Here is a 21,144-nt window from a genome sequence, read left to right on the forward strand (position 1 = left end):
TAAGGGAACTATTAGTGCCCGCTCACATGGCCGAAAGTGAACAGGACCAAGACTTCCTTCTCAGATTCCTCCCCATTTTCTGTTCTTGCGCTTCCTTTCATTTCAGTTGTTGAGTAGCCTCAGATGAATAGGGTAATCAACAGCATAAAAAAGGTTCATCAATCAACCAACAAAATTCTTATGGATATATAACGTATGATTCTGAGTATGAACACAAAAGTTTGCAAGGAATTCAAGGCTCTGGACTGAATGAGCAACTCAATATAGATGCAAAAATAGATAAAAATTCCAGCATACCATATGTAAAATATACTGTATATACTCGAGTATAAGCCGACTTTTTCCGCACATTTTTCATGCTGAAAAAGCTCCCCTCGGCTTATACACGAGTCGGGGCCCTCGGATCACAGAAAACTCGAAGGACCTGGAAAGGGGAGGTCCTTTAGTGCTACTGCTCTGTGATTGGCTTGTTATTAGGTCAAGTGACTGTGATGTCATCAAAGGTCCTGTAGCCACTGATATGTAACATCTGCAGATAAGGTTGAGTCTAAATCCTAGTAGCTCTTCCCACACCAGGGTCACATGGTCATGATGTCATCAAAGGTCCTTTAGCCCACTAGGATTAGCATCTACCCTGCAGATAAGTCAGTGGCCAGGATTCATTGTGTCTTATAGAAGATCTCTGTTGTATGGAGGAGAGGAAGCCACAGTCAGTAAAACAGACAGGTACCTTCCTTTAGTTACTATTCCTAGTAATGTCAGGCATTTGAGATTATTAATTTAGTTTAAGTAACTCCATGTGCCTCACATTAATAGCAGTTAACCCCATCATGTCCTTCACATTAACCCCTGTGTTCCACATGTAAGGGTTACTAATATGTGAGACACATGAAGGTACTAATAAAGGACCTTAATTATGAAGATACCTAATTATTACCTCCATAAGTCCCACATTTCCGTAACACTTATGTGAGGCACACAGGGGGTTAATGTGAGGGACATGATGGGGTTAACTGCTATTATTAAGTTATTAAGCTGTAATGCACATGACCAGACTTTTTATCTACCATGGTGGATTCCCCCCCTAGGCTTATACTTGAGTCAATAAGTTTCCCAGTTTTTTTTGTGGTAAAATTAGGGGCCTCGGCTTATATTCGGGTCGGCTTATACTTGAGTATATACGGTAACTTTCGCTTCAGCCTTCAGTAAAAAAAACAAAAACATTTTGAAATAACAAGGAGCCACGATACAGGAATAAAAACAGATAATGTCTTACGCATTTCGGGAAGCCATATTCAGGCTATGAATAAGGGACTCATAGCCTGAAAGTTATATTTTACATATGGTATGCTGCAATTTTTATCTGTTTTTGCATCTAATCAAAAGAGTGGCTTGGGCAGTAGATACACTAGAATCTCGTCCATGTATACATCTGCCACTTCACAGTGGGTGAAGTCTGCAAAGACCCATCTCATGTCATGTCTCCAATAGCTCTGCGACATGTCTCATTTACCTGCAACTGTATAATATCTGTAATTCGGATACTCTAGATGTTGTGGATACGTTTTATATCTTTGGATGCTGTAAGCCATCTTATATTTAGTTTTCTTCAATTAAATGATGCCAGTTTTCAACATTCATCCTTTTGGTACATATATATAAACCCAATTGGGCTATTTTATTTTTAGTTTGTAATGTTGTATAACATTTGAAATTCACGAACCCACCTTTAGGCTTAAGCTCCACTTTGCGGTAACGCAGTTTTTATGCTGCAGCAGATACCCTGTGGGAATACACTGCATTTTATAGTCCTCCAAAGCGAATGGTATTCTGGCTATTCCCATCCATATGTTTCAGAAAAAATCTTAAGCAGAAATGCAGCCCTTTTTAAATATTGCATCATGTCAATTATACCTGCGGAAATGGTGGTGGTTATCATATAGGTATATAAGTGTAGAAAGTCCACAGAGAAAAACTTTGTGAAAAACACAATAAAAATGCTTTAAAAAAAATTGTGTTTTTCCAGTTTTTTTTTTTTTCTACATCATATTTTTTGCTGCGTTTGGCAACGTGGGGCCTTAACATTAATGTCTCGGACTACTTTGCTGTATTTGACTTGCCATGTTTGCTTTTTACCTAGGCATTTTCCTGGTGGCCAGATCTATTAGCTGAACATGCTGAGATATTTTGGTCCCTCTTCTCAGTCGATATGAACTGTGCACTAGAGGCACAACCACAAGACTCTTGGGAAAGCTTTCCTCTTTTCCAGCTGCTGAATAACTTCCTCAGGACTGATTGTAAGTAATGAAATATTTAGTTTAATAATGGTGTGATTTGGGTATACCATAGACTGGTGTGAAATGAAGACTCTGAATTCTAATAGGTGTGTTTGGTGAGAGTATAAACCAATAGTGACCTTGTGCACTGCTTTTCCAAAACCTTCAACCTTCTGTGTGTGAACTTCTTGGATTTTTTTTCCTCATTTTTAGGAATATTAAATCCTAGCTTTTAGCATTTTCCGATATTTCCTATATGCCAAACTTATCCTATATATACAGTGGGGCAAAAAAGTATTTAGTCAGTCACCAATAGTGCAAGTTCCACCACTTAAAAAGATGAGAGGCGTCTGTAATTTACATCATAGGTAGACCTCAACTATGAGAGACAAAATGAGAAAACAAATCCAGAAAATCACATTGTCTGATTTTGTAAGAATTTTTTTGCAAATTATGGTGGAAAATAAGTATTTGGTCACCTACAAGCAATCAAGATTTCTGGCTCTCACAGACCTGTAACTTCTTCTTTAAGAGTCTCCTCTTTCCTCCACTCATTACCTGTAGTAATGGCACCTGTTTAAACTTGTTATCACTATAAAAAAGACACCTGTGTACACCCTCAAACAGTCAGACTCCAAACTCCACTATGGTGAAGACCAAAGAGCTGTCAAAGGACACCAGAAACAAAATTGTAGCCCTGCACCAGGCTGGGAAGACTGAATCTGCAATAGGCAACCAGCTTGGATTGAAGAAATCAACTGTGGGAGCAATAATTAGAAAATGGAAGACATACAAGACCACTGATAATCTCCCTCGCTCTGGGGCTCCACACAAAATCTCACCCCGTGGGGTCAAAATGATCACAAGAACAGTGAGCAAAAATCCCAGAACAACGCAGGGGGACCTAGTGAATGAACTGCAGAGAGCTGGGACCAATGTAACAAAGCCTACCATCAGTAACACACTACGCCGCCAGGGACTCAGATCCTCTAGTGCCAGACGTGTCCCACTGCTTAAGCCAGTACATGTCCGGGCCCGTCTGAAGTTTGCTAGAGAGCATTTGGATGTTCCAGAAGAGTATTGGGAGAATGTCCTATGGTCTGATGAAACCAAACTGGAACTGTTTGGTAGAAACACAACTTTTCGTGTTTGGAGGAAAAAGAATACTAAGTTGCATCCATCAAACACCATACCTACTGTAAAGCATGGGGGTGGGTGTTTCTCTGCAAAGGGGCCAGGACGACTGATCCGGGTACATGAAAGAATGAATGGGGCCATGTATCATGAGATTTTGAGTGCAAACCTCCTTCCATCAGCAAGGGCATTGAAGATGAAACGTGGCTGGGTCTTTCAACATGACAATGATCCAAATTCTTACAAAATCAGACAATGTGATTTTCTGGATTTGTTTTCTCATTTTGTCTCTCATAGTTGAGGTCTACCTATGATGTAAATTACAGACGCCTCTCATCTTTTTAAGTGGTGGAACTTGCACTATTGGTGACTGACTAAATACTTTTTTGCCCCACTGTACTTGTAGAGGGGAAGCAGCACTCTTGTCTGCACTTTGCTCTTTGAATAGGTTATTATAGTTTTAGCTTAGTCTTCATACAAACAAAAGTTACACCTTTGTATTACACTATATTCATAAGTTTGTCATGGTTTCAAGATCTTTGCTTGCTGTAATTCAAACACCCTAAAAATTTACCCAGGTTACATTACAGAACAAAACTCTGATCATTGTACTATATCTTTAAGGAGCCAAGCATCTGTTTTTTATATGGCCACATAAATAAAATATCTACTTTTAGATATACTGCAAGCAGAGTTCCTAAATGTCAGAGGGATTTATAAAAAAAAAATATCGGAAAAATGTGTAGCATATTGTACAATATGTTTATTGGCTTCTACTATAATATCTCTCTTAAGTTGGTAACGCGTGTCGTCCTGTTTGTGCAGCTTATCAAACAAGCCCTCAGCATAGAGTATACTGACTCAGGGTTCCTTTGTCATTGTAAACACTGCAATGATGGGAATATGTCTTTGCTATGATATTATTTATATGTATAACTTAATACTCAGCAAATGACAGTATTTTAACGTCCGTCTTTGTCTTTACGTTCCAATGTCAATTACGCATTTAAAAGCAATTTCATGCTAAATTGCCATCTAATGCAGGTAAATTACCCACTGACACATACTAGTGCCTGACACAACCAATGCCCCGGTTACTGTTGCTCCTGATAAATGTATGTCACAAAGTGAGGTCTCCAAATGACAAGGTCAAGGAGAGCTCTATGTAGTAGGGGACTCACGGCAAGCATAATGTCACAAGGTGATGGAATGAATTTTCTTCAAATAAAGATTGTAGATGACAGCTAAGAGATATTTCTCCACTCCTACAAGTGGAGGCTGGGTGTGATAAGCTGGTTGGAGAGTGATTTGGCAGCAGCCAGCTGTTCACAGAAATATCAACATGCAGTGGAGCTATCCAGCAGCTGAAATTGCTTGTTAGTTATATTCCTCCGGGACCAAAGTTGAAGAAATCGGTATGGAGATGTATTTTGTTCATGAAAAAAAAAAAATGATTGGATTACTAGAAATAAGTTTTGTTTTACACCTATTAACATTGCATGATTCAATTGGTAACATATTCTAAATGTTGTTTCTAATATTAGTAGTGAAATAGTTGTATCATCATTGTCAGATGGACAGGTATCTAGATACCTTTTGTATATAAAGCAGATGTAAACCCCTGTCATTGCGCTGCTCACCAACCATGTTAAGGTTCTTTTGTGGCAAGTCGGAGGTCAAGCAGGACTTATTATATTAGTAATCTTCTCATTACTGCCTAGACAGAGGACGCCCATGTGCATTACTGCCATAGTAGTATAATAACGGTAATGAAAAAAGAAAGATACATTAACCTTTAAAAGCCCTCAATTTCTTCTATCTGAACAGTCTATTTTTCTTTGAGCAAGCCATTTGACATTAAAGTTCAGAATATTTATTACCTGTAAAACATTTGTATAAGAATATATACGTATATATACCTTATGTCATTTACAATTTCTTTAAATTCATGAATAACGTAGTAAATTAAGCTTAAAAAAGCAAAGTATTTTCATAAACTTACTCTAAAAACTAATAACTTCTACCAGTTTCTATGCATGAGAACACTGTTTATATGTTCCTGCTGTCGACCTATTGTAAAATTTTAGGAAACCTCCTAATGTAGGTATTTGCAATGTTTCTACTCTGCTTTAAACCTGGAAAATCCTCATCCTCTCACTAAGATGATTGATGTTGTCTCTGCAGTATAATGTCATCTATGCTCTGTGCCTACAGCAGTATTTTGCAATATGTCATATGGATTAGGCACAGCTGCCTAAACTAGTTTACATTAACTGGTGGCTGTCATGTATTACAGACAAAGGTAGATGGACTATTACAGCTGATGGACAGATTGGCACTTGCTTCGGTAGTTTCTACGCCAAATAAATTTGAAGTCATAGTAATAGAAATTTAGTATCAAAAGGAAATCTCACAACAAACTATATATTTGTTCAGATATATACAGAAACAATATTCAAATGATAAACATGTCAGGAATGGATTGTAATAGAGCCCCAAAATTCCCATATGCATTAAAGCTATTCGTATAGAATGTATTTTTCCGGGAATTTTAACCCCTTAAGACCAATGACATACCTTTACATCATTGGTCACATGGGAGTGTATGGAGAGCTCAGGAGCTGAGCTCTCTCCATACAGAGCGGATGCCGGTTATATAATAGAGTCAGGACCCACTGCTAATGGCAACAGGTCAGTGCCGGCACAGATCACAGTTGTTAACCCTTTAGACACCACTGTCAAACGAGACAGGCTTTTCATTACATTAGATCTATTACATACTGCCAGAGGCAGCGTGCAATAGAAGTGAAGGCATTTTACTATTCACTGCAATACTACTGAATAGTATGAGCGATCTGACCCTCTAGGTTTCAAGGTCCCTAGGGGGTCTAATCATAAAAGTAAAAGAAGGGAAAAAAACCCCATAAGTTCTAATCACCCCTATTTCCCTATATCACATATAAAAGTGAATAAAGAAAAGTAAACCTAAACATATTAGGTATCCCCGCGCTCCAAAATGCCTGAACTATTAAAATATTTATCCCTTAAGTTGAACGGCGTAGCGGTGAAAAAAATCAAAATAGCCAAATATAATTTTTCTAACCACCTATAAAAAAATGTAATGAAGAGTGATCAAACCATCAGATCTTTCCCCAAATGGTATCAGTAAAGACGTCATCTTGTCCCGCATAAAAAGACGGCATACCCAGCTCCATACATGAAAATATGAAAAAGTTACAGGTGTCACAATATGGTAACACACATTTTTTTTTCCTATTTTGCAAAGTTTTTCATTTTTTAAAAGGTATCAAAACATTGCATATACTATATAAATTTGTTATCGCCGTGTTCATACTGACCCGCAGAATACAGGTAACATGTCATTTTTACCACACAGTGAATGCCGTAAGAATTAAACCCATATGAAATTGGTGTAATTGCATTTTTTCTTCAATTGCCCCTCATTCAGAATTTTTTTCCCAGCTTCCCAGTACATTGTACAGCATATTGAATGATGCTATTAGAAAGTATAACTTGTTTTGCAAACAATAAGCCATCATGTGAGTCTGTGAACTGAAAAAGGAAAAAGTTAGGGCTCTTGAAATGTGGGAAGGGAAAAATGAAAATACAAAAAATGGCCAATCCTTAAGGGGTTAATAGGAACTATTAGTATTGCAATCTCATCCATTGCTAAGAAATAGGTTGGTAATACCTGATGTTAAATGTAGCACTTAATGGGAGAACAGGCTCTTATCTCAATTCACCATTTAATCTATGATAGAGAAGCTTGTAAATGACAAGTGACTATTCTGCTGAGAGTCAGATCTCTGGTGCAGGCCGTCACTGTGTTTGCTGCTTAATTATCAGCCTCTTTGCACAGCCGACACATTAAAGATGGCAGATAGAATGCCTTCGTTTATCCTATAAATAAGTCTCATTTTAACAAGTAATAAATGTTCTACTGTAACACTAAATGAATCCTTTTCTTAAATACTTCATCCCTCATAAAGGAAGATATAAAATCAGAAACTGAAATGAGGCCTCATGAGGATAAAAAGGCTAGTGTTAATAATTATCAGGGAGAGTGAAGTGGAGTCAAATTAGCCATAATAGAGCGCAGAGTGACTGGCAAAGTCAACTCTCATTATCAAAAAACTCATTAGGAAATGAAGAGGTAGAAATCCCACTGGGCTCTTCTTCCCTCTGATGCTTTATCAGATTAGTTTTCAGAATTCTTTCAAACCGACAGCTCTTTAATCACCTTTTTACATATCGGGTTAATCTACAGGTGTTAAAAAATGCAGAACTGATAACTGTCTATTATGTGCTTATATCTTATTTAAGCACCAAACTCCAGAGGCAATTTTCATATAGTTCAGCAATGATCCCTGCCACTTTTGGTTACAATGGAATAAATGTAGACATTCACTCAAACATATGTACAGTACAACACAAAATATCACTTATGATACTTTCAGACCTATTGTTCTTTAATACCCCTGTAGATCATGGCGCAGTTTTTTGAGCCAAAGCCAAAAGTGGATGCAGCAGGAAGGAGAAGTGCAAGTTCATCCTTAGTTCCAATTCATTCTGAGGCAACTTCTGATTTTTGGCTCTAAAACAGAAAGGAAACTGTTGCATTTTCCAAAACAAATGCTGTGTGAGAAACCCTTACGCTAGGTTCACACTAGTGTCCGGCAGTCCGTTCTGTGGTTTCCGTCTTCTGCATGCAGAAGACGGAAACCTGTCAGACCGGGTCCGGCCGTGAGCGGTGGTGAGTGTTTTATGCTCTCCACCGCAAAACCGTTTTTTTAAAATCGGACACAGAGCACTGCATGTCCGACTCTGTGTCCGGTTTAAAAAAAAACGGTTTCGCGGCGGAAAGCATAAAATGCTCACCGCCGCTCACGGCCGGACGTCTTTCAAACCCATTCAAATGAATGGGTTTGAAGGAGTCCTGCAGGTTTCCGTCTCCTGCCTCTGTTTTGTGCAGGAAATGGAAACCTGCAGAGACGGAGACTGGGCGCAGATGTGAACAAGCCCTAAGAATACAAATTAGGTTGTGGATTGATTAAATGATAGACTTATATTTTTGTACCGTTTCTAATGTATAACTTTTATAACATGTATGTATGTATGCATGTATAACTTCTGTTCCTGGAGACTATACTAACAGTAGAAAATACCTGATGACCTTGCCAAAACATTTGCTATGTAAAGTACAGTTAGGGCCAGAAATATTTGGACAGTGACACAAGTTTTGTTATTTTAGCTGTTTACTAAAACATGTTCAGAAATACAATTATATATATATATAATATGGGCTGAAAGTGCACACTCCCAGCTGCAATATGAGAGTTTCCACATCCAAATCGGAGAAAGGGTTTAGGAATCATAGCTCTGTAATGCATAGCCTCCTCTTTTTCAAGGGACCAAAAGTAATTGGACAATGGACTCTAAGGGCTGCAATTAACTCTGAAGGCGTCTCCCTCGTAAACCTGTAATCAATGAAGTAGTTAAAAGGTCTGGGGTTGATTCCAGGTGTGTGGTTTTGCATTTGGAAGCTGTTGCTGTGACCAGACAACATGCGGTCAAAGGAACTCTCAATTGAGGTGAAGCAGAACATCCTGAGGCTGAAAAAAAAGAAAAAAAGCCATAAGAGAGATAGCAGACATGCTTGGAGTAGCCAAATCAACAGTCGGGTACATTCTAAGAAAAAAGGAATTGACTGGTGAGCTTGGGAACTCAAAAAGGCCTGGGCGTCCACGGATGACAACAGTGGTGGATGATCGCTGCATACTTTCTTTGGTCAAGAAGAACCCATTCACAACATCAACTGAAGTCCAGAACACTCTCAGTGAAGTAGGTGTATCTGTCTCTAAGTCAACAGTAAAGAGAAGACTCCATGAAAGTAAATACAAAGGGTTCACATCTAGATGCAAACCATTCATCAATTCCAAAAATAGACAGGCCAGAGTTAAATTTGCTGAAAAACACCTCAAGAAGCCAGCTCAGTTCTGGAAAAGTATTCTATGGACAGATGAGACAAAGATCAACCTGTACCAGAATGATGGGAAGAAAAAAGTTTGGAGAAGAAAGGGAACGGCACATGATCCAAGGCACACCACATCCTCTGTAAAACATGGTGGAGGCAACGTGATGGCATGGACATGCATGGCTTTCAATGGCACTGGATCACTTGTGTTTATTGATGACATAACAGCAGACAAGAGTAGCCGGATGAATTCTGAAGTGTACCGGGATATACTTTCAGCCCAGATTCAGCCAAATGCTGCCAAGTTGATCGAACGGCGCTTCATAGTACAGATGGACAATGACCCCAAGCATACAGCCAAAGCTACTCAGGAGTTCATGAGTGCAAAAAAGTGGAATATTCTGGAATGGCCAAGTCAATCACCAGATCTTATCCCAACTGAGCATGCATTTCACTTGCTCAAATCCAGACTTAAGGCGGAAAGACCCACAAACAAGCAAGACCTGAAGGCTGCGGCTGTAAAGGCCTGGCAAAGCATTAAGAAGGAGGAAACCCAGCATTTGGTGATGTCCATGGGTTCCAGACTTAAGGCAGTGATTGCCTCCAAAGGATTTGCAACAAAATATTGAAAATAAAAATATTTTGTTTGGGTTATGTTTAGTCGTCCAATTACTTTTGAGCTCCTAAAATGTGGAGTGTTTGTAAAGAAATGTGTATAATTCCTACATTTTCTATCAGATATTTTTGTTCAACCCTTCAAATTAAACGTTACAATCTGCACTTGAATTCTGTTGTAGAGGTTTCATTTCAAAACCAATGTGGTGGCATGCAGAGCCCAACTCGCGAAAATTGTGTCACTGTCCAAATATTTCTGGCCCTAACTGTATATATGTCCATTAGGTGGATAAAAAAAGAGGAGCCCATTAAATTGTCAGGTGACCAAGCCAGCCAAATTTGTCATGTTTGCATGACTCTCATCTAATGTTGTTGACCAGTGTCATGGTGATGGGCACCTTGGAACTCTGTCAAGATAAATATACCAAATACAGTATGATGAAAATCTGTGGAACTCTTATGTATTGACCTTTAACATTGTGGTTAACATTGAGGAATAAAAATAGTTATCGGCCTTTAGAGATTTAGTGCTACTTAAAAAAAACCTCAACCTTTTGTGAGCCAGGGTTGTAGGTCTTTGAATGTCCACATCATGTCTTCCAGATATTTTCTAAGGGCAATTTTTTATTGAATACTTTATTTTTTGTGACATAGATTGGCTTCTCATATGGTTCCAATTGAGATGTATCTCTTTTAATGTTTAGTAATTTATAGACTAGGCTTAAAATGAGAAACACATTAGGCCAGATTTATTATGCCTTGTACACTACTTTTCTGAACTACGAGGTGTGAAAAGTTGCAGTTTTTTATGCCTTTTTAAATCCAGTGCTTCCTTCACAGCTTTCCAGAAAAGAGGGTGTGGCAATGCAGGGGGCTATGCAGTCAGAAATTTGGAATAAATGATATGGAAAATGGTATGAGCTGGGGTACAGTTTCCCCACAAGTGCACAGCCCAGCAGAGGACGCCCCTCATTTATGAGGAGGTGTACACATTATCATATATGAGGCACACCCTCCGTTGGTTCTGGGAATATGAAGACTAGCGTTAGTAACACCAGTCTTTAAAAATCTGCCCCTATAATACTCACCTTTCCATTCAGCTTGGGACCCAGTAGAGAGTCTCCATTCCATTATTATGTTAATGCTCACTAGGGTGTAAAGAAGGACTTTAGAACACCCCATTTAACATTTTCTTTGTATTTTTTCATTTTTAATTGTCTAATAAATTGGACAAAACAAATTAAGAGAAAAAATTATCTTCTCATCTTCCTTTGTATAGCAATAGCAAATATGTGTACTTTGCTTAACCTACATCAGTACTGTAATATCTAAAACAAAAATCCCCTTTTTCTTGTGCATCTCAGACCAGTTGGACTCGCATTCATTGCTATATTTATCACTTTTTGCGAGCCGGAGCTGATTATTTCATCTCATTGTCACTTTAGTAAGAATGAACAGACAAAGTGCCACTCCAGTCTCTTTAATGGCAAAGAGCTATACGGCAAGATTTACCGCTAAAGTGGTGAGATATATACAGTTAGGATGTATATTTACAAAGGGGTTAAGGTGTTGTATCAACAGAAGTGCTGACAACTACTTGAGAATTGAAAGATAAAGTGAAATCCCAAGATAGCAAGGATGAAGCTGCTGCTTTCCCTGTAATGCTAGACATGAGTTAAGGTGGAGGCAATTGTCTCTGGTGCCATACTAAGTAGGTGGGAGTATGACTGCATGGACCTTGCAGACACAAATAATGTTATATGTTGGAGGTTCATGCTCTCAATTCCCGTAAGGTCACGTTTTACAGTTTCTTGACGTTATTTGCTTAGACCAACATAAAATGCAGTCAAAGGAAAATAAGTATTTTGTGTGATTTGCAACAAAATAAAAAATTCCAAACCTCTTCATTGATTCTGTTCTTGAAGACCACAACCATTTGTTTTAGCCTCCCCTTTAAAAGATTTGTAATCATAAATGGCATTATTCACTTTGGAATGCAGTCTTATATGTGAGATCTGACCTTTTAAGAAACAAATATGGAAACCCTGTACACACAACACATTACATGTAGCGTTTAGAGATGAGCGAACAGTGTTCTATCGAACACATGTTCGATCGGATATCAGGGTGTTCGCCATGTTCGAATCGAATCGAACACCGCGTGGTAAAGTGCGCCAAAATTCGATTCCCCTCCCACCTTCCCTGGCGCCTTTTTTGCACCAATAACAGCGCAGGGGAGGTGGGACAGGAACTACGACACCGGGGGCATTGAAAAAAATTGGAAAAAGTCATTGGCTGCCGAAATCAGGTGACCTCCATTTTAGACGAATAGTGGATTTCAAATCCGGGTCATATGAGAATGTGAACTTTGTGACTATGAGACAGGGATAGCTGTACAGGCAGGGTTAGCTAGGGATAACCTTTATTTAGGGGGGAGTGTTATTAAAAATAACTTTTTGGGGCTCTATCGGGTGTGTAATTGTGATTTTTATGAGATAAACTTTTTCCCATAGGGATGCATTGGCCAGCGCTGATTGGCCGAATTCCGTACTCTGGCCAATCAGTGCTGGCCAATGCATTCTATTGGCGTGATGAAGCAGTGCTGAATGTGTGTGTTTAGCTCAACTACACCGGTGGAGTAGTTGATCTAAGCACACAGATTCAGCTCTGCTTCAATCAGCGCTGGCCAATGCATTCTATTAGCTTGATGAAGCAGAGTGTGCACAAGGGTTCAAGCGCACCCTCGGCTCTGATGTAGCAGAGCCGAGGCTGCACAAGGGTTCAAGCGCACCCTCGGCTGCGCTTGAACCCTTGTGCACCCTCGGCTCTGCTACATCAGAGCCGAGGGTGCGCTTGAACCCTTGTGCAGCCTCGGCTCTGCTACATCACAGCCGAGGGTGCGCTTGAACCCTTGTGCAGCCTCGGCTCTGCTACATCAGAGCCGAGGGTGCGCTTGAACCCTTGTGCAGCCTCGGCTCTGCTACATCAGAGCCGAGGGTGCGCTTGAACCCTTGTGCACCCTCGGCTCTGCTACATCAGAGCCGAGGGTGCGCTTGAACCCTTGTGCACCCTCGGCTCTGCTACATCAGAGCCGAGGGTGCGCTTGAACCCTTGTGCACACTCTGCTTCATCAAGCTAATAGAATGCATTGGCCAGCGCTGATTGAAGCAGAGCTGAATCTGTGTGCTTAGCTCAACTACTCCACCGGTGTAGTTGAGCTAAACACACACATTCAGCACTGCTTCATCACGCCAATAGAATGCATTGGCCAGAGTACGGAATTCGGCCAATCAGCGCTGGCTCTGCTGGAGGAGGCGGAGTCTAAGGTCGGACCTGAATGGAGACTGGTGTGGAGCGATCTTAGACTCCGCCTCCTCCAGCAGAGCCAGCGCTGATTGGTCGAGTTCCGTACTCTGGCCAATCAGCGCTGGCCAATGCATTCTATTAGCCCGATGAAGTAGAGCTGAATGTGTGTGCTTAGCACACACATTCAGCTCTACTTCATCGGGCTAATAGAATGCATTGGCCAATCAGCGCTGGCCAATGCATTCTATTAGCGTGAACTGAGTTTGCACAGGGGTTCTAGTGCACCCTCGGCTCTGCTACATCAGATTGCTACATCTGATGTAGCAGTGCCGAGTGTGCATCAGATGTGTAGTTGAGCAGAACTGGCTCAGCACTGCTAAGTCTCTGCATTCGCATAGGAATGCATTGGCCAGCCTTCGGCCAATCAGCGCTGGCTCTGCCGGAGGAGGCGGAGTCTAAGGTCGGACCTGAATGGAGACTGGTGTGGAGCGATCTTAGACTCCGCCTCCTCCAGCAGAGCCAGCGCTGATTGGTCGAGTTCCGTACTCTGGCCAATCAGCACTGGCCAATGCATTTCTATGGGGAAAAGTTAGCTTGCGAAAATCACAAACTGACAGGGATTTCCATTAAATAAAGTGACTTTTATGCCCCCAGACATGCTTCCCCTGCTGTCCCAGTGTCATTCCAGGGTGTTGGTATCATTTCCTGGGGTGTCATAGTGGACTTGGTGACCCTCCAGACACGAATTTGGGTTTCCCCCTTAACGAGTATATGTTCCCCATAGACTATAATGGGGTTCGAAACCCATTCGAACACTCGAACAGTGAGCGGCTGTTCGAATCGAATTTCGAACCTCGAACATTTTAGTGTTCGCTCATCTCTAGTAGCGTTCTTTGTTACTAGAACCTTTCAGCTACAGTACAGAGTGAAAAAAAAACAATGGTAATATGTCTCTCAATGTCTGTATCTACACGTTTTCAACTATCAACAATAACTTTATTTAGGATAAGTGTAGACGTACAGGAATGTGAATTCAAGTATCAATATAAGGAATATGAAAAAAGGAGGCCACGTAGGGCTGAGATGTCACATCCCCTCATTATGTCTTCATTCACATTCTAGTATAGAAATAAACATACAGTATACATGGTTGAATATAAAACATAACCTTTAGTATTCCCTCAAATTCGTGCACCCAAAGCCTGTCTACCTCTCAGGGTCAAGTGAGCAAGAGGAGACCTCTAATATCAGTTCCTAAAGAGAGAGTCTGTTTACAACTCAAGTAACAGTTCAACGTAGTAGAGTGAGGAAGGGTTAAGAGGTAGTTGAGCCATCTACTCGGAATGCTGCAAAACTTTTACCTCCTTGTCCGTAGGTTTATACCATTTTTTGAGGCAGAATCAACCGAACATATCAGTCTCGGAGCATGGAGGGGAACAGGAGACCATCTAGACATTCTAGCAATGGTTTTCCTAGTGTAATAGAGAGTCTCAGCCAGGAAGTCTTGTCTATGGTAGAAGGATATAACTCAGGATTTATAAAAAGCATGCAAGCTTTAGAGTCATCTTGTACCACCACCCCATGTTCTCATGTTGAAAATTCCTCACCTATTCCCAAAGGATGTCTTCAACTAATTTCCAGAAAAGGCGCAGCTACTACAGTGACATAACTTAAAAAATACACCATTTAGATAAGCAGGCTCAATCAATTGTAGAAAGTTCTCATTTTAATGCATAAGTGTGGCGCAGCTGGACTTTATGTACTTTTATTTATAATACATATTTTGGGAGATAATTCCAAACAGCTACTGCATTTACTATTCACAAATTTGTATGTATTCGCCTGATTCCAAATGGACAGCTGCGATAATATAATGCAGGTGCTCATTATCCTAATAAGCTATTGTGTTATATCGTTTACACACTAAATTCTTACTTAAATGTAATTTATCTCTTTGTTTCCATGAAGCTCTGTTATGCAATGGAAAGTTTCACAAGCATGTTCAAGAGTGTTTTGTGCCGCTTGTCATCCGTTACATCGACCTCATGGAGTCTTCAATTGCACAGTCTATTCACAAAGGGTTCGAACAAGAAACTTGGCAACCAGTTAAGTAAGTTGGGTGGTTTGGGGCTGGGTAGGTTGATTTTTTTTTTTTGCTCTGTACTACTGGAGTCAACATGTATGTGTATATATATATATATATATATATAAATAAGCGTGGCTTAAAATTTTGCACATGCACATAGTATTTGCCACCTTTAAGATTATGCCTGTTTGTTGCTTACTTGTCATGGTGAATAGTTCTTGGTCTGCGTTATATGCAGCATACTGTAAAATTGGCTAACGGGTAACTGTAACCAACAGCTCTGTAATCTTGCATGTCTGCCTTCAATAGAGGAGTTGTTTTCATACTTGGGCTAATATTCTGTCTATTATTACCTTTTGTTACGTTATACTGTAGAGTGATTTAGTGGAATTCAGTTATATATTTGCTGCAGAGCACTGAGAAATGCCAAAAAAGGTGTTTTGTGCAATGGTTTTCTGCAGTAACATGCTGCAGCAGTTGATATTGGTTGTGGGACCAGAGATTTATACAGCATTTTAGATAGTGTCTGAAAAGCATCACAATATTTTGGTGAATCACCTAAATATTTTTTTTTCATAATTTGAAAATATGAGAAAAGAGTTTATGCCAAACCCTAGCCATTATTTTATCATGCTAGCTGCTGTCTAGCATATTCAGTATTCTGTATATCATGCTGCCTTCTGCCTGTGTGTGCTATAAACAAATGTCAAGTAAGCGTAACATATGCCTGAAGAAAAAAAATGCTGTGTTTTACAGTCCCTACAAAGTGAATAGAATTTTGGCTAATGCCATCCACTCATTGTAGACAACAAGACATTTGCATTTTTGAAAATCGCAGCATGTCAATCATAACTGTGGAAACGCTGGCGTTTTCCTTACAGGTATAATAAGGGCAGAGAGTCTGCAGTGGAAATCTACAAAAACACAATGAAAAACTATGTGTAAAAAGAAAGTGAAACATTTCCATCATGTTTCTTTTTCTTTCAGCAGTGTTTTTTTTTTTTTTTTGTTTTTTTTTTGCTACGTTTTGCTTTATACAGCCCTAGACTAAAAGGTTTTTTCTAGAGATGAATATTGATAATCTTTCATTAGGATAGGTCTTTAATATCAGATCAGGTGTGGTCTGACACCTGAGATCAGCTGTTTAAAGAGACCACGGTCTTCAGGTGAGGGCAAAGCCTCTTCATTGAATGCCAAGCACTGTGCCTTAGGGCCCGTGTACACGGAGTTAACGTGCGCGCACTTTAGCATAATACACGTGTATAGAATACACATGTAAAAATAATACTCCCATTGACTTCAATGAAATTTTTTACACGTGTAAGAAACGCGTCAAAAAACGCTGGGCGGTAAGGAACACCCCCTCTCACAGTATAGTGCAATAGACTCTACTGTGAGGAGGGGCATTCCTGACAAACTTTCAGAAACGCCCTTATGACACTGAAGAGCTACGGTAATGGCATCGATAGCTCTTCAGCAGGGGCACAGAATGGGAAAGCCGAATTCAGCGCACTGTCAGCTTTCTAGCGGTGTATTACACCGCATGTGCCCAAAGACGTGAACGTTCCTATTTAACAAACCACTGAGGCCTTCACAGAACAGGTGTATTTATACTGAGATTAAATGACTGACTTTTCAAGGCAATTGTGCACACTGGATTTTTTTTAGGGTTATCATATACAGGGGGCTGTATACTTTTGCATGTCACAGATTTTTATCTGATCAAAATTTTGAAAACCATGTGTCATTTTCTTTCCACTTCACAATTATCTGCTACTTTGTGTTGGTCTATCACTTAAAATCTCTATACAAAAATAAGTTTGTGGTTATAATATGACAAAATGTAAAAAAAAAGTTCAAGGGGTATGAATACTTTTACAAGCCACTGTACTTATACAGCAATGTTCACACGTGAATAGGGTGTGGCAGAATTTGGTCTGGAAAAAAATGCTTCAGGAATTAGGAAGCGTTTTTTTGAGCATTTTTTTCCCTCCAGCACAGCGAATGGACCTTAAAAAAAACACGACGTGGTTTTCCGCCTCCCATTCACTTGTATTGATTTCCTGAGGCGGAATCTGCCTCAAGAAAGGTCAGCTCGCTTCTTTTTTCCGCTAGCAGGAGCAAACCGCTAGCAGAAAAAGGCCATTAGCGGTCTACATAGACTTCTATTGTGAGGGGGCGGATTTTGAGGAGGACTCCGTGCCCAAATCTGCCCCCTCTTGCCCCGTGGGAACGGGGCCTTATTGTCTTGTAGTAATGCATAAAAAACTGACTTGCCTTTTTTTCATTTCTAGATAGCAAAATTTTTTTTTTTTTTTTTTTTTAAATATATTCAGGACAAAGTAAAAATACATAAACCAACAAAAATATAATGAAGCATAATAGATTTCTCCTAATTATATAGACCTTGTTTAATTTCCAAGGTAAAACTCTGGCTATCACCTTGAAAATAAGGGAGGCACATCGTATATCACTGAAGGTTATTTTCCACTATCATACAACTAACTGAATTCTCTGAAATAGATCACATACATATCCCAAATAGCATTTGACTCTAGAACAGTGCACAGTAACCTCTATTCCCACAAAGGCATGCGATGTGTGCATGGAAACCAGGGGTGGAGCTTTCAGCTAATTCACAAACGTCCCGTTATTTCGCTGCATTTGATATAAAGTTGTGGACAAAAAGAGATGAAAAGGACTGTTTATCAGATTGCTTTCCCCACAGTGCTTTTCTATCATTATTTAAAGAGGATCTTTCACCATCTGTTGCATATGCAGTTTAACACACTACTTGAAAGCTGACAGTGCACTGAATTAATCTGCTTTCACGTCATGTGCCCCCATTGAATAGCTATCGGTGCCAGCATTGTAGCTCTTCACTGTCAGAAGGGCATTTGACAGTCAGTCAGGAACGCTGTTCCTCACAGCAGCGTCTATAGCGTTGTACTGTGAAAGGGGTTGTTGTGTACCACCCAGCGATGACGTTGAGCGGTGAAGAAGGCCCCCCCCCCCGCCCCAAGTACTCGTTTATGGACCAGTACTATCTTAAGGGGAGGGAGGCGTTCCTCACCGCTCTCACAGTACAGCACAATAGATGCTGCTGTGAGGAAGGGCATTCCTGACTGACTGTCATAAACGCCCTTCTGACAGTGGAGAGCTGCGGTACCGGCAACTGATAGCTCTTCACTGGGGGCACAGAATGGGAAGCCAATTACTTATTAAATTAAAAGTTAATTCTTAGTATCTGATTTCTCCACATCTGGAAGCAGCTCAATCATTCTACCAATGCAGTACAATATTAAAAAAATGCTAAAAAAAACCTCTTGATAGGCTGCTTGTACACATCACAACAGCTGGGTTGCCAAACATTGACCCATATGGTATAGACATGTGAAAACATAATGTTGTGTTTAAAAGCTGGTCATCTTTTGATATACAATTGGGCATGTTCAACCATTTGAAGCATTTTTTTTCCTTCGATACGAAGGGGGAGGATTAATGTGCTTCCCTAGTAACAATAGGCAGCTGCCTCCCTCACCCTTTGTTTCAATGTACTGTATACATATTTGCACTTTTGTTTTAGTAGCTTAAACTTAACCGTATTTTACTATCATTTTTCCTATCTCTTGATGCAAATCTGCAGTTTTCTAAAAGAAACTAGAGGGGCTTACTAAAAACTTGTAACACTGCTGTAGTGTAAACGATGCCTATTGGTAGAAGAAAATTATTAAAATGTATACCTACTTCCAGTGCTGCCACTTCTCATGCTTGCCGACTGCATTCTTTAGGCAGGGTTTGATACTTTCTTACTGCCCCTGCAAGTTCTTACAATGTATACAAAACTACAATCACATGCTGGATAATATGTCCATATATATATATATATATATATATATATATATATATATATATATATATAGTGTGTGTGTGTGTGTTTTTTTATGTGGTTCATTATGGAAAGCAGCAGCTTAGGAATACTTTAATGTATAGATATATGGATAGTGAACATACAAATATCTGAATAGGCAGCACAGAAGGCTTACTAAATGATCTCTTTGCCCCTAAACCTGTAAAATGGACAAGGAGGCAATCTCTACTACTGGAGGAATAAAATGTCTTCTTTGCAGATTGGGGAAGGCAGCTCGGTAGAAGCAGTGGAGCAGACCAAAATAGCCATAACAGGTACACAAAATATGCAGCAAACCAGTTTATTTAAATGGACTCTCACCTAGAGCTGATACAAGAAAGGAGGGAGAGACCCCGAGCGCACAAAGTGTAGTATTAAACTTGATGATATTGAGATATCTTAAATATAGTCGTAGTACCAGATGGCCTCTCACCTTGTGGGGTTTTCTCGGTCACAACACCCTATAATGCATGTAGATACCAAGGTGAGGGTGGCAGCGGTTCGACTTGTTTACACTTGAAGTCGGAGAGGACAATGGAAAGCAACAACGTGGACCCAAGCCCATAACAGGGAATCTGCACCCACCAGCAGGCAGAGGAAGAGCCGGGCCGACAATCCAAATAGACAAAAACTCCTTATTGGGATGAATAAAAACAGAAAATGCTTTTCGGGCCACCTAAAAGCCCTTTCTCAAGTGCAGAGTAACTGTGTGTTTTATTTTCAGCTTATTGTATGGAGCTTCCTCTGCTCCTTCTCTTCTGTGCAGGATGCAGGACCTGTTGCTTGTTGTTGCTTTCACCTAGAGCTGAGGACTACTCAAACCTCACACTGGAACACACATAGGTTAAAACCTGGGGGAGATATAGCGGACACCCCCTTTTTTTTCTTACTTTATCAATAAAAGTTATATTTTAGTGTACCTTTTTCATATATTTTTGTTGGTTAATAATTTGAGGTACATATACCCTTGTGCATCCATTCTCTGTTGTTCATATTATCTACAAAATGTTAACCAAAGTACCTTTAAAAAAATTCCAGTCGTAGTTTATTATAAAGAATTTCCTGCTTGACACTTTGTGTATGATTCTTTCAGCCTCTGCTGAATACCAGAAAGTCTATTAGAAGCAAACTGTTTGCATCTGCTTGCATCTGTGGGGCTTTTTCCATGCTAAACTCTGTATTCAGCGATCTACATTAATCTTTTTTGGCTGTTTGTGCCAGTAACCTTTAGCTTTAAAATAAGATTTTGCCTCCCCCCCCCCCCCACTTCCACATGTCCCTGGTCCACATGGAAGCCTTCACGTCGATGTTTAGTATTGTGTGACTTCAGTATGTAACATACACTACTGTAAGCGGTACCTGTTAATGACACAGTAGCTCTGGAGGTAGGTAATTACTATAAAACAAATTCTGGTATTTTTCAGTTTGTACATAGTGAATAACGTGTTATATTTTATCCAGTATAAAGCTTTGTTTGTGTCCGTTAATTCTATTTTACAGAAGCATCACCAACAGTCTTCCTAGTGTACCTCTTCCTAAAGTTCCAAGCTTGACATTTAACCTTCCACAGATACCTAGCTTTTCAGCGCCATCCTGGATGACTTCATTATACGAGTCCACGTGTGTACTAATGAGTGTATTTCTAATGCATGATTGTTCTGCATGCTGTGGATTTGACCTTCTGTGTTATGTTTGTGTTGTTCAGTTGTCTAGATGCATGTCATACACATTGCTATAGAATTCTCATAATTACCTTTACTAAGTGAATAATTTAGACTGTAATGATAGATGATTATATTGTATTCCTGTGAACCTAGTATAA

The 21,144-nt window shown here is 39.8% G+C and overlaps 1 protein-coding gene across 4 annotated transcripts in view; it reads left to right on the forward strand.

The window, feature by feature from the left end:
- Positions 1–21,144, forward strand: part of CADPS2 (calcium dependent secretion activator 2) — a 283,863-nt gene that overhangs the window by 184,495 nt on the left and 78,224 nt on the right. For 3 of the 4 annotated variants that reach the window (XM_075274223.1, XM_075274224.1, XM_075274225.1), the window contains 3 exons: positions 2,141–2,297; positions 15,295–15,436; positions 20,823–20,942. In XM_075274223.1, coding sequence (XP_075130324.1) covers positions 2,141–2,297; positions 15,295–15,436; positions 20,823–20,942 — 419 coding nt within the window. The remainder of the gene's footprint in view (positions 1–2,140; positions 2,298–15,294; positions 15,437–20,822; positions 20,943–21,144) is intronic. The other variant, XM_075274226.1, reaches the window with a different exon arrangement.

Source organism: Leptodactylus fuscus, chromosome 5, assembly GCF_031893055.1.
Source record: "Leptodactylus fuscus isolate aLepFus1 chromosome 5, aLepFus1.hap2, whole genome shotgun sequence".
Taxonomy (NCBI): Eukaryota; Metazoa; Chordata; class Amphibia; order Anura; family Leptodactylidae; genus Leptodactylus; species Leptodactylus fuscus.